Here is a 12192-nt window from a genome sequence, read left to right on the forward strand (position 1 = left end):
ATAATTCACCCCAGAGGTAACGCGCCACAGGCAGGGAGCGCCGGGGCGTGTAATTAAGGTAATGAAGCCAAGGGATAATTAATTATAAGCGGGGATAACGAGCTGTAGGTGCGGAGACCGAGCTGTGCCCGCCCCCACCCCACAGGCCCATACACCCGGTGCCGGGCCCACCTCACCCAACACCCGTTAACGGCCGGGCCCCCCCCCCCCCCAGCCCCGCTCCAGAGCCCGGTACCGGCCGGATCCCACCCGAAAGAGGCTCCTGAGGCAGGTAAGGGGGTGGCTGACGGTTACCGGAGCCCGGTACCGGGTCACGGTCCCGGCCCTCAGGGCGCAGCCCCCGGCCCCGACCTCCATCCCCGGCCCCGACCTCCGCCCTCTCTCCTCACCGCCGCGTGATGACGTCACTTCCGCCGCGCCGCCAAGATGGCGGGAGGAGGAGGGTGGCGGAGCAGGGGCCGCTGCCCCCCCCTCACGGTTCCCCGTTCCCCCCCCCCAAGGGAAGAAACCCAAAATCTTTCCGAGCAGCACCGCAGGTAAATAAAGGGGCGCCCCCCACAGAGCCGAAACACACGGGGAGCCGCCTGCCCGCAGCACCGAGCACCGTAGGAGCTCCCCCTGACCTCCCCCCGGGGTGGGTTCCGCCCTTGTTGGGCCTCGAACCGGGGTCCTTTGGGCTCCCAGCCCCGCGCCCTGCCCCGGAGCCACGCGCGGCCCCCCAAGGCGCGGCCGCAGCCCCGGGGCGTGGCGCAGGGGGAGCGCGGCCGCCCGCGGGGCCCGAGGGGCCGGGTTCGAGACCCCTGCGGGGAGGCAGCGCCCGGCTGTGGCTGCTCCCTTTTGGGATCAGTTCTGGGCTGATTCCTGCAGCACCGACCCCATTTTCCTGCAATAAACGCTGCAGGGGAGGTCCAGATTTTTAAAAAAGACCCCGTGGTTAGTGCATACTCCATCCTTAATGGCAATTACTGGGACAGGAAAGCCTAGAATTGCATCCCACCACTGCAAAACCAGCACCTTGTTGGCTTTTCCATGCCTTCTTCAGCAAAAACAAAGGGGAAAAATGTCAGTTTTCTTCCTGGTGAAAGGACACGGAGTGGTTTCTAGCATGGGAAGCATAAGATGCTCTCTCCCTATTCTGTCCACAAAGAAGAAAGGTTGGAAAAGGAGGTAAAGAGAGGGGGCACCTGGAGTTGAACCAGGGACCTCTTGATCTGCAGTCAAATGCTCTGCCACTGAGCTATACCCCCTTGGCTTCGTATCTGCCTGGGGAGTGGAAAAAAAGGAGCTAATTCCATGGCACAGGCACTTCGTGTACCCCTTTGCTTTCTCACAGGCAAGGGTATTGATTTGGGCCATACGTTTTCTGGCAGTTGCTCGGTGTCTTAAATATGCAAGTTCAGAGCCCACTCCTCTGAGCAATGCAGAAACACACAGCTTCTAAAAGTGGGGAGTTCATTTTTTCCTTAAAAAAGGAAAAAAGCACCATTGCAAGGGGGCACCTGGAGTTGAACCAGGGACCTCTTGATCTGCAGTCAAATGCTCTACCACTGAGCTATACCCCCTTGGCTTCACACCCAGACAAGGAGCAGAAAAAAAAAACACAAATACAGAGAGCAGTATAGTTTCTGCTCCTTTTTTTTATGTGCCAGGCTCCTTTGGACCTTACCATACCTGATAAAGCGAGTTCAGTCACAATCACAGATGAACACAGTGTACTTACACAGCCCTGAGCTGCCAAAAGTTTCCTCCTTGATCAGAACAACTCCCAGGGTTCAGCAGCCACCAGCTTTGGGTAGTCACCACCAAGGAGAGGGACCTGGGCCACACATCTTCAGGTGAGTGCTGGGTGTCTTGGATATGCAAGTTCAGAGACCAGCCCTTTGGGCAAAGCGTAAGGAAGTTAAAGGTGATGAAAACCCGTTTATTTTCATGAAAAAAGGGGGCACCTGGAGTTGAACCAGGGACCTCTTGATCTGCAGTCAAATGCTCTACCACTGAGCTATACCCCCTCCCTCTGGCTGGCTGCACACACAAATAAAACACCAGTTTAAACCAAGTTCTTCCCCTATTTTTCTACCTGTCCCCAGTAGGAGTCAAATGCAGCAAATCCTGCTGTGGGAGATTTTAATCCAAGCTTAACAGGGGCCAAGATACCGAGACCCCAACCTCCCTCAGAGGACACGCTCTCTGGTTCTCTGTTCCCTACCAGGCAATCTCCCCAATCCCTCTCCAGTGACGCCTGCTTCCTCTTCTGATTTTACTCTGTGTTGGTTTACTGCTCTGTAACTTAGCAGAGAGAAGCACTACCTCGTGGTTTTTAGTTTTGGCCACCATTCTAAGGTTTCTGTTAACGTGAAAAACAAGAAAGAGGAAGGTGAGCTCCTCTCCAAGACCTTGTGTTAGGTGGAGCCCTTCGGAGACCAGAAAAATCCCTACTGGAAAGACAATTCCAGAAACGTCCCCTAAACTGAGGCATTTTTCAGCATTATGAGAAGATGAAACTGCAAACCTTCGCTTGTTACAGTTCTTGTGACCCCTTAAAAACTCTGAGGAGAGGGACACCCCCAGGGGGCACCTGGAGTTGAACCAGGGACCTCTTGATCTGCAGTCAAATGCTCTGCCACTGAGCTATACCCCCTGTGGCAGCCCCCTCCTGGATGGGATTTTTCTGCTCATTCCAAACAATTCCAGCACAATTCAGTGAAGTATTCCCAGCACAGAAAGCACCATTTAAGGATAAACTCATCTCTCTACTCACAGCATCCGTGGTGCCGGTCCTCTCCTCTCAGCAATCTTGGTGGCATCTGCCAGAGGACGTTCCCTGCAGAGAGCTCAGGGGAAAGCTGGCAACTGAGAAGCCCCAAATGGACCTTTTGGGGTCAAAAAGAGGAGAAAAAGGGGAGGGGGCACCCGGATTTGAACCGGGGACCTCTTGATCTGCAGTCAAATGCTCTACCCCTGAGCTATACCCCCACCTGGGTAACACCTGCCTGGGAAGCTCCTTGTGGCTGCAGTTGGGGCAGCCCTGCTGCATTCCAGAGCTTTTGTTTGCAGCACCTCCAGCGCGGCTCCTGCTGAATTCATCCTCCCCTTGGGCTCCCCGTGGACTTCCCTCTCTCCTTGGCCTCCTCCTGGCCTCGCACCACTCCTGCTCGCAGGCTCCTGGGGGACACGGACACGCCGACCGCTTCCCACTCGGCTTTCCCTTACAGCAACCCCATGACAGAGGAGGAAAACCCAACATTTGGGAGCACCCACCTCAAAAACACAGCCTGTGTGTGCTCGGGGCCTGCCCTGCCAGCCGGGCACCCAAACCTCGCAGGGAGGCTGCAGGAAAAGGAAATGCCAACACCTGGAGCCTCGCCTCCGCCTTCCAGCCGGGCAGTGTGCTACCTAGGAGAAAGTCTTGGTAAATCAGCCTGTTGAAAGATAGATTGAGGGAGAACGCCTGGATTTTAGTGTTTGTTTCTCAGCAGGTGCCTGCAGCTCTCCCCACAGCCTCACCTACAGCTCCAGCACCATCAGGGGAACTGAATGCTGTCACTTCCCAGCAGAAATGTCTAAAAACCTAATTTTAGGCCACAAGATGTTGGCCTAAACACCACAAAACATCCAACCTTTTTTGTCACTTCCTCAAGCACAGCATTTAGCTCCAGAAACACGCTCACGGCTCTTCCTCAGCCAGAGAACATCCTAAGTGATTTCTAATCGCTGACGGAGCTCTTACAGCACCAGGCAACGCCCCACAACCCACACAGAGCCCCTTTGGGTCCCCCCCCAAAGTGGCAGTTAGCCAGTGACCCCCCCAAGGCTGTTTCACCACTGGTCAAGGTTTTGAGGCACAAACTGCAGCCACGACCTCAGCCAGCAACAGTGGGCTCACTGTGTCCTTGCGCTGTCGTCAGCAAGGTCTGAGGAAGCGTTTCTCAGCCTGCTGGGCACAGTTTGACCTGAGCAGGAATTTTCCCCACACAGAATCAGACTTAAACAGTTAAAACTGCCCGTTCGGGAAGGTTTCTTACACCCAGTTTTTATAGAACAGTTTCCAAATTGTTTTTCTGGAACAAATGGTTTTTATAGAACAGTTTCCAAAGGAGCTCTCTGTTTTTATCCATGTTGGATGAATTCAGTCGGTGCTGGGGGAGCTCTGTCCTTCCAGGGCAGGCACCCTCTGGATGCAGAAGTTCCAGTACACAACAACCCACCTCAAAAGAGGCTGAGCACCGGATCGTAACCCACCAGGCCCCCTGTCCTGCATGCAAAGTTGTGGAAAAGGCTCCCCAGACCTGCAGTAAGATTGTTTTAACACCATCATGCCCAGCACAGGAGTGTAGTTCAAGCTTAGCAATGGCAAGACAGACACTCTGCGTTTGGTACAAGTACTTTTTATTTCATCTCAGCAAAGGTGAGCGCGTTCACGCAATGCTCCCTGCGTTGGAGGCTATCCTGGGCCACAGATCCGCGCACTCCTTAGCCACGGGGCCTGTGATTGCAGAACCTGGCAAGGAGAGAGACAAGACAGCGCGTTAGAGAGCCCTGCAGGGTGACGGTACAAGGGACATCCTGCCCCAACAGCAGGTCAGCCTGGCTGCGCTCTCAAATCTGAGGAGAATCCAGGACTTTCTGCCCAGGCTGGCCGAGCTCTGCCAGGAGGGTTCCCGGCCGTACCTTTCATCTCCCCTTTATTGTTGACGATCACTCCTGCGTTGTCCTCGAAGTACAGGAACACGCCGTCTTTCCTCCGGTAGGATTTCCGCTGCCGAATGACCACTGCTGGGTGCACTGCAGAGGGAAAGGGGCAGGAAACTCAGGACCCTGAGCACCCTGCTCAGCACCAGACACCCCAGAGGAGCAATTCTGCTGCAGCATTTAACCCCAAACATCCCCTATCTATGCTACCTCACCAGGGAGCCGAATTACAACATTGCCATTGGGGTAAACTCCTGATTTATTCTACCCAATTTAGTTTTTTTTTTTTTTAAAAACCACCTGTATGAGGTAGCATTTTTTCCACTCTGATCAGTTCTGATCAGCTGCAACAATTGCATATTTACAGAACTTGGGAAATCTGATATGAACTTCACCTCTTTGCTAACAGAGAACTGTCAACTCATTGGCTGTACTGAAATGAAGCTTCGAGTTCATCTCAAGACATGGGTGTAAATGTAAGGGTTTTAGTCATACCTCAGTTACAAAAGGAGAAAGTGTCAGCTGCCATCATGTCTCACATCTTATAGCCTGTGGTGTTTTCCTTGGTTATAAAGGAAGCTATCTTGAAGACAACAGTATGCTTAAAGCTGACAACTACATCTCTATTTCCAAAAGTCAATGTTTTTCACATTTATTTCTAAATCTCTCAGTTTAGAGACAACACTCAGCAAGAAGCCTTTCCTTCCCCACCAGGACAGCAGCAATCTCCCAGAGTTTGTCACACCACTGATTGAAATAAACAGCACGAGCTGCCACTTCACCCAAAAGCGATGCTTTTCTCTGCCCTTCCACGACAACTCACTGAGCCACTGGACGCAGACCCAACAAGTGCTTTTTAGAAGGGTGGAGCGAGCGCTCCAGACAGCGGGCACCTGCCTCCTGCAGCCGTGCAAGGCCAGGACTCCCAGTGCCCTGCAGGGGAAGGCCTGCAGCCCCCTGCTCACAGGGACGCCTCTCAGAGGTGCTGCAGCTCAGGCTGAGAAGCGCTCTGCAGGCACAGTGCCCGTTCTCCACACTCACCCTTCTTCCTCAGCTCTGGCTTGCCCTTCTTGACGGTCGCCATGACCATGTCACCCACACCAGCAGCCGGCAGCCTGTTCAGGCGCCCCTTGATGCCCTTCACGGAGATGATGTACAGGTTCTTGGCGCCTGTGGAGAGAAAAGCTCAGCATCAACCACGCTGCACAGCACCACCTCCCCTGCAGGACCCTATCAAAACACCGACTGCAGCTCACAGCACCGGCTGCACCAAAGCAATGCCACTGCATGGCCCTCCCACAACGACTTAATTAAAACACAGCAAGACCCAGCGTTTAGGGGAGGGGGAGAACCGCGTTTTGGGCCCACACAGCCCCTCCCTGACCCCGGTTCCCCCTCCCTGACCCCCCATCAGCAGGCCCAGGCCCCGCTCACCCGTGTTGTCCGCGCAGTTGATGACGGCGCCCACGGGCAGACCGAGGGAGATGCGGAACTTGGCTCCGGAGGAACCTCCGCGTCCTGCGGGCAGAGAACAGGCGTGAGGCCGCCGCGGCCTACGCGGGGCCGCCGGGGCTCAGGCACCGGCTGCGGCCTCCTCCGGGATCCGAGCTCCCGGCCGCATCCCCGGGCCCAGCGGCGCTCCGGGATGGCTCCGGGATCCCCTCGGGATCCCCTCGGGATCCCCCCGACCCGGCACCGGCCCCGGGAGCTGCGGATGGAGCCGGATGGCGGCGGATGGGGCCCCGGCCCTGCTCCCGCCTCACCTCGCTTCGACATCTTGGCGCCGGAAGAGAGGGAGGGGCGCGGGGCACGCCGGGATATGGGGCGGCACCGCCCCCTCCCCTCCCGGGATCACGTGGAGGTGGAGTGTCACGTGGAGGGGGGGGGTGTCACGTGCAGGGTGCGGCACGTGGGCGCCCCCTAGAGGCGGCGGGCGGGGGCGCAGCGCCTGTACCGGGAGCACCGAGGCGGGGGGGGAGGGGGGGGATTTGGGGTGAAAATCTTTCTTTTTGTTTTTTTTTTTGTTGCTGAAAAAGGGGAAAAAAAATAATAATAGAAAGAAAGCGGCTGTAAATAAATTAATTAACGGAGGGGATGCGAAAAGAGGGGGCACCCGGATTTGAACCGGGGACCTCTTGATCTGCAGTCAAATGCTCTGCCACTGAGCTATACCCCCGCGCTGCCCCTGCACTGCTCCGAGCCCCTTTTACCCGTGGTTTAGGGGGGCAAAAATGGGGCAGGGGGGGTCTGGAATGGAGTAGGGGGGGCCCGGGACTCCCCTGGGCAGCCCCCAGGGTCTGGTTTCCCCTGGATTTTGCCCCCACGAGGATTTTCCAGCCCTGGCAGCTGTGCTAAACCCTGCACCGTTCGCCCACAGCACGAAGATTTGTGCCTGGGGGCGATGTGGAATTGATTTATTCGGGGGGTTTCACGTTTAATTTCGGGGGGGAGGCACAAGCCATGCAGCTCCCCGCGTCCCACCTCTCCCCAGTGCTCTGTGCAGGGCTGGGGACGCAGCCTGATGGCTCGAGAGCAAATAAGGGGAAATAATAAAGGTTTTAACAGCCGTAAATTGGGTCGCTGAAGGGAAACGCACGGATTTTGGTGATGAGGGAGGTACCAAAGCATCGCCTGGGGTACCAGCACGAACACCCTGTGCTGCTCTGCGAGCCCAAAAAGCCATCGGCTCCCACCCACCACCAGAGCCACCCCACCAGGGCGAGCTGACGCGTGGGGCCGGGCCGAGGGTGCCAGACGCAAGATGCAGCTCTGGAAAAATAATAAATAAATCAAAAAAAAAAATAATCAAAACTAAATCAAGCCGTAGGTGGGACAGCAGCCGGCAGAGCCACGTCCTTGGCTGCCCTGGGGAAGCAGCAGCTTCACCACGGGCAGGGTGAGGCCGAATTGTGGCGTGTGGGGCCGAATTGTGGCGTGTGGGGAGCAGGCCCTCCCAAAACCCTCGGGTGACGAGCGGGGTCTGTCACCCAGAGGCGTCTCCCGAGCCGAGAGAGCAAAAACCACCCACGGGGACGTCCCAGCGAGCTGGGTGCGCAGGAAAACGTGCTTTATTTTAAGGCGAGATGGCCCAGGAAAGGGTGGGAGGCCGGCTGGCGGGGGTGGGAAGTGCCGGGTGAGGTACGAGAAAGGGAAGGAGTGGGCGCCCTGCGAGAGGAGCGGGTGAGCTGCTTTTAAGTGAAGGAAACCAATTTGAAGCCGCATCCTGAAACGAAGAAGGGGGAAGAGAGCTGAGGGTTTGGTGTGGGTGTGCGTTATTAAAGGGCTCCTGCGGGGAGGTTTCGTGAGGTTCCTTCTTTTGAGATAGGCTCTGGGATGAGATAAGGGGGGGATCTGGGGTGCAGCTGTCCCCTGGGTGGGAGCAGGGACAGGAGCAGGGACAGTGACCTGCCCTGCCCTACCCTGCCCTGCCCTGCCCCGGCCTTTGGTTGTGGGGTCGGGATCTGATGCTGCCGGCCTGGCCCCAAGCTCTGCAACGCACCCCAGGGAGGCACCCATGGGGGCCACACGGCTGCGCCCTGCGTGTCCGTGCTCGAAACGGTGAGAGGGAAAACGCGTGTGGGAGTGGAAGTAAAATGAAGTAAAAGGAAGTAAAATTAAAAACTAAAAAGAATTTTATAAAATAAAGTAAAATGAAGTAAAGTAAAAGGAAGTAAAGTAAAATGAAGTAAAGTAAAATGAAGTAAAATTAAAAACTAAGAAGAATTTTTAAAAATGAAGTAAAGTGAAAAAATGAAGTAAAGTGAAAAAATGAAGTAAAGTGAAAAAATGAAGTAAAGTGAAAAAATGAAGTAAAGTGAAAATAAAATAAAATAAAGCAAAATAAAATAAAGCAAAATAAAGCAAAATAAAATAAAATAAAATAAAATAAAATAAAATAAAATAAAATAAAATAAAGCAAAATAAAATAAAATAAAGCAAAATAAAATAAAATAAAGCAAAATAAAATAAAGCAAATTCTCGAGGGGGCACCCGGATTTGAACCAGGGACCTCTTGATCTGCAGTCAAATGCTCTACCACTGAGCTATACCCCCGGCTGCCGCTGGGGCTTCCCCGCGTGCTCTAAGTGCGTGCTGAGTCCCCACGCGTGGGGGGGGCGCGCAGGGGTCCCGGGGGGGGGCAAAGGGGGGGCGCGCGTGGGCGCCCGTGCAAAGGGGCCGCGCACCACGCGCGTGCACGCGGGGAGCCCCCCTCGTGGGGTGTGTGTGGTGGGGGGGGGTGGTGCCGCGCGTGCCCCCCCCCCTCCCAGATTTGCTCACTTTGGGGGGGGGGGGCGCGCGTGCAAGGCCACGTGTGCGCGCGCGCGCGCGCAGGGAGGGGGGCGCGCGCGTGGGTGGGCGCGCTCTACCGCTCCGCCCCCCCCCCTCCCCCCCAAAAAAAACCCCTCCCATGCTTTTCCCCCTCCCTTTTCCCGTTCCGTCCCCCCCCCCCCCCCCCCCCTATTTATCGGAGCGGGGCGCGGGCGGCGGCCCAGAAGCGGCGGCGGCGGCGGGCGGCAGCGGAGCCCCGGCCATGAACCCCAACTGCGCCCGCTGCGGGAAGATCGTGTACCCCACCGAGAAGGTCAACTGCCTCGACAAGGTGGGCACGGGGGGGGGACACAAGAGGGGGGGGGTCCCGGAGGGGGTATTTGCTCAGCCACGCTCCGTGCTGGACGCCCACGGGGCTCCCGGTACCGGGGAGGGGGCGATCTGGATCAAGGGGGGGCGACCTGGATGGGGAGGGGGCGACCTGGATGGGGGGGGTCCGATCTGGATGGGGGGGGGTCCGGGGGGTGCAGTCCCGGCCGGGTGGGGAGCGGCAGCGGGGGCTGCCCCCCGGGAGCCGCATCTGGTTCGCGTTAACGCCGGATTTTTTTGCTATTTTATGTGCTTTTTTTAAAAAAAATACATATTTTTTATTTGTTTAATTATTTATTTTAAGTCTCCGGTTCCGCTCGCTGCCTCCCGGCTCCGGGTTCCCCGTGGGGGTGCTTTAACCGCGACAACCCCCCCCCCCCACCTTGGGTGCTGTCGGGGTCTGGCCTTAAGCCTGGAGGAGGAAGAGGAGGAGGAGGAAGAAGAGGAGATCGAGCCTCGATCCCTCGCTGTCCTCCGGCTGCCAACGGGGCTCCGTGGCCCCCCCCCAACCCGGGACCCCCCTCCTGGTGAGCAGAGCTGCTCTCCTCCTCCTCCTCCTCTTCTTCCTCCTCCTCCTCCTGCCCCGGGCTTTTGGGACCATCCGAGACGGGGACTAAAAAAAGTAACTCCAAGAATGCAAAGATCTCAGCGGCGACATTCCTCAGCTCGGCAGACCCTATTCCTCGCATTTTTCAGGGATGATGTTGCCCCCCCCCCCCTCCCCCTTTGAGCTGGGAAGGGCTTCGTGCTCCGCTCTCAGCCCAGTGTCCCCGGGGGGGGGCTCCGAGGTGGGGATAACTGGAAGGGAATGGGGCTGGCACGTCGCCTCTCCCTGTGCAGGCAGCCTCTGGCTTCTGTGCTACTTCTGAGCTGGCAATTGTGCTCTGCCATCAAGGCATGAGTAATGTGCGTCCTCGTACCGTGTCCTCGTTCCACGTATTCTAGCTTTTTTGGGGGCAAGCAGCCAGCTGTAGCAGTCACCCCCTGCTTTTGGGGCCTCTGTTCCGAGTCCCCTCCTGACGTACAGCACCCCCTAACAAAGCAGCTCCTCGTTAATCCTTCCCGGGGCACCCCTGGCTGCCGAAAAGCCCGGCTGCCTCCCATGAGAGCCCAGGACAAGCAGTTTTATTAGGTTGGATGTCCCCCTTGCTTCGCTGTGCCCCGAGCAAAGTCTGAAGGGCAGCTCCGGGGCTGTTTGCACAAGGCTGGAGTTGGACCCAAGGCAGCAGGCGCGAAGGGCTCCTGGGAGGAGAGGTGTGCAAGGCTGCACGGAGGCTTTCCCTGCCTCTGCTGGTGTGTGTGACGGGCAGATGTTGTTTGATTTTCTCCCCGGCGTCCTGGTAGCGAGATCAGGAAGGGCAGCTCCCAGCTTCTCCTCTCAGGCTCGCAGCAAATGCGGAAAAAGTTGCTTCTCTGCTGGGCTTTAGAAAAGCGGCAGCCGAAGGGAGGCTGCGTGGGGCGAAGTTCTGCCTCTCCCCTTCCGATGTCGACACCCTGCGAGGGGCGAAGGCCCCGTGCGGGCACCGGGCAGTGCCCGTCCTTTTTCCCCGCACCCCATCCCACCACCGGGTGCTGTGCTGGGTGACTTTAAACCAAGCAGAAACCAGACTTTGCCCTTAATGTGTGAAACCTCATTACGAAAACCTCGTTAGGAGTGTCCCCAGCCCCGTTAGTCTCTCCTGATGGCGTCTTAATCCTCTGCCTCTCGGGTGGTGCCGGCTCCTGAGCTTGCTCCCGGGTGTGCTGCTGTGGTTTGGCTGCCGGGAGGATGCTCTGCAGCTGCAGCACGAGCTACGAAATGGGTGCAGGACTGCGAAATGGGTGCAGGACACCCTGGCTGTGAGCCCTGTCCCTTATCTGCCACAAGTGGCGGTGCTCAAAGCTCTGCGTGCCCGGAGAGCGCCTGGCCTAGATGGCAGCGGGTTGGTGCTGGTGGAGCCCAGCCTGCGGGCACGGCGAGCTGTGTGGTCGTACCTGGGGCCTGCTCCAGGTGCTCCGAGCATTTTAAGCTTGGATTTGGAAGCGCAGGGGGCGATGCTCCTGCAGAAAGCTCTCTGAAGCTTGTCCCCCTTCTCTGCGGTGGTGGAGGGGAAGCCTCTGTGGGTGCTGGTCTTGTGCTGGCTGCAGCAGCCCTTCAGCCTCCTCGTCGGGGCTGGTTGAGGTTCCTGGACCCTGTGGTGATGCTGTTAGGGGTGAGATAATTCAGAGGCAGCGAGGCTCAGAGGTTGGGGGGGTCTCTGGGCACCCCAGCCTCTTCAGGGCCCAGCCTTCGAAGGGCCCTGAGCTGCCTGTGGGGTGGCAATAACACAGCTGAAAGGCTGCAACTTTCCAGAGGCCTCAAAAACTCTGGGGACGCAGCTGTTGATTTCTCTGTCCAGTCCAAAAGCCTGGAGAGGAGGGGGAAGAAAAATCCCCTGGGGGCTGGATGCGAGCTAGGGGCAAGGTGCTGGCACAGAGCGACGCAGCGAGAGCCCCTCTAGCAGCAGGCTGTGGAGGAACTCGTGTGACTGGAGGAAAAGAACAAATATGTTGCTCTGAGCAACTGAAACGAGGCAGCAAATTGTCCTGCTCGGCTGAGTCATCGCCCGCCAGCGCGGCCGTGTTTGTGCTCGGGGTGTGGTACCTGGGCTTAGGTGGCACAAGGGCTTCGGCTGGGCTCTGTGCAGAGCGCCCAGCTGGCGCTGGAAAACGACTTTTGAGAAGCTGGAGGGTGGAAAAAGCTGAAGGTGGAAAGCGCAGCAGCTGCTGCCAGCTGTTCTCAGTGTGTGCTGAGCGTAGCCTGACTCAGAGCCCTGGCTGTCTCCCCGAGCTCCCTGATGAAGCAGCTCTGAGCGGGTCTCACCGGGCTCTCCCATCTCATCTGCT

The 12192-nt window shown here is 57.3% G+C and overlaps 2 protein-coding genes and 8 non-coding genes across 10 annotated transcripts in view; 1 reads left to right on the forward strand and 9 right to left on the reverse strand.

Moving 5' to 3' along the window:
* Positions 1-1175: 1175 nt before the first annotated feature.
* Positions 1176-1247, reverse strand: TRNAC-GCA. Its single transcript has one exon. It is a non-coding gene; the product is annotated as a tRNA-Cys (tRNA).
* A 243-nt stretch (positions 1248-1490) lies between these two features.
* Positions 1491-1562, reverse strand: TRNAC-GCA. Its single transcript has one exon. It is a non-coding gene; the product is annotated as a tRNA-Cys (tRNA).
* A 375-nt stretch (positions 1563-1937) lies between these two features.
* TRNAC-GCA lies at positions 1938-2009 on the reverse strand. The gene has a single exon. It is a non-coding gene; the product is annotated as a tRNA-Cys (tRNA).
* Positions 2010-2566: 557 nt separating this feature from the next.
* On the reverse strand, positions 2567-2638 carry TRNAC-GCA. The gene has a single exon. It is a non-coding gene; the product is annotated as a tRNA-Cys (tRNA).
* Positions 2639-2901: 263 nt separating this feature from the next.
* On the reverse strand, positions 2902-2973 carry TRNAC-GCA. Its single transcript has one exon. It is a non-coding gene; the product is annotated as a tRNA-Cys (tRNA).
* A 1396-nt stretch (positions 2974-4369) lies between these two features.
* RPL23 (ribosomal protein L23) lies at positions 4370-6532 on the reverse strand. Its single transcript, XM_032202683.1, has 5 exons — positions 6453-6532; positions 6124-6207; positions 5731-5859; positions 4669-4782; positions 4370-4498 (listed from the first exon to the last, which is right to left on the reverse strand). Exons 1-5 carry the CDS (start codon positions 6463-6465, stop codon positions 4416-4418), a joined length of 423 nt encoding a protein of 140 aa, XP_032058574.1. The 5' UTR covers positions 6466-6532; the 3' UTR covers positions 4370-4415.
* On the reverse strand, positions 5424-5555 carry LOC116498627. The gene has a single exon (XR_004254191.1). It is a non-coding gene; the product is annotated as a small nucleolar RNA SNORA21 (small nucleolar RNA).
* Positions 6533-6793: 261 nt separating the features above from the next.
* TRNAC-GCA lies at positions 6794-6865 on the reverse strand. Its single transcript has one exon. It is a non-coding gene; the product is annotated as a tRNA-Cys (tRNA).
* A 1805-nt stretch (positions 6866-8670) lies between these two features.
* TRNAC-GCA lies at positions 8671-8742 on the reverse strand. The gene has a single exon. It is a non-coding gene; the product is annotated as a tRNA-Cys (tRNA).
* A 419-nt stretch (positions 8743-9161) lies between these two features.
* LASP1 (LIM and SH3 protein 1) overlaps positions 9162-12192 on the forward strand; it is a 28659-nt gene continuing 25628 nt past the window's right edge. Inside the window, exon 1 of the mRNA XM_032202839.1 lies at positions 9162-9289. Coding sequence (XP_032058730.1) covers positions 9221-9289 — 69 coding nt within the window. The 5' untranslated portion in view covers positions 9162-9220. The remainder of the gene's footprint in view (positions 9290-12192) is intronic.

This window comes from Aythya fuligula, chromosome 24 (genome assembly GCF_009819795.1).
Source record: "Aythya fuligula isolate bAytFul2 chromosome 24, bAytFul2.pri, whole genome shotgun sequence".
NCBI classification, from domain to species: domain Eukaryota; kingdom Metazoa; phylum Chordata; class Aves; order Anseriformes; family Anatidae; genus Aythya; species Aythya fuligula.

Coding starts and splice junctions, on each gene's coding strand:
- RPL23 (XM_032202683.1), bottom strand. Junction 4,783..5,730: donor GCCAGAGCTGAGGAAGAAGG/GTGAGTGTGGAG, acceptor TTCCCTCTGCAG/TGCACCCAGCAGTGGTCATT. Junction 4,499..4,668: donor CAATAAAGGGGAGATGAAAG/GTACGGCCGGGA, acceptor TCTCCTTGCCAG/GTTCTGCAATCACAGGCCCC.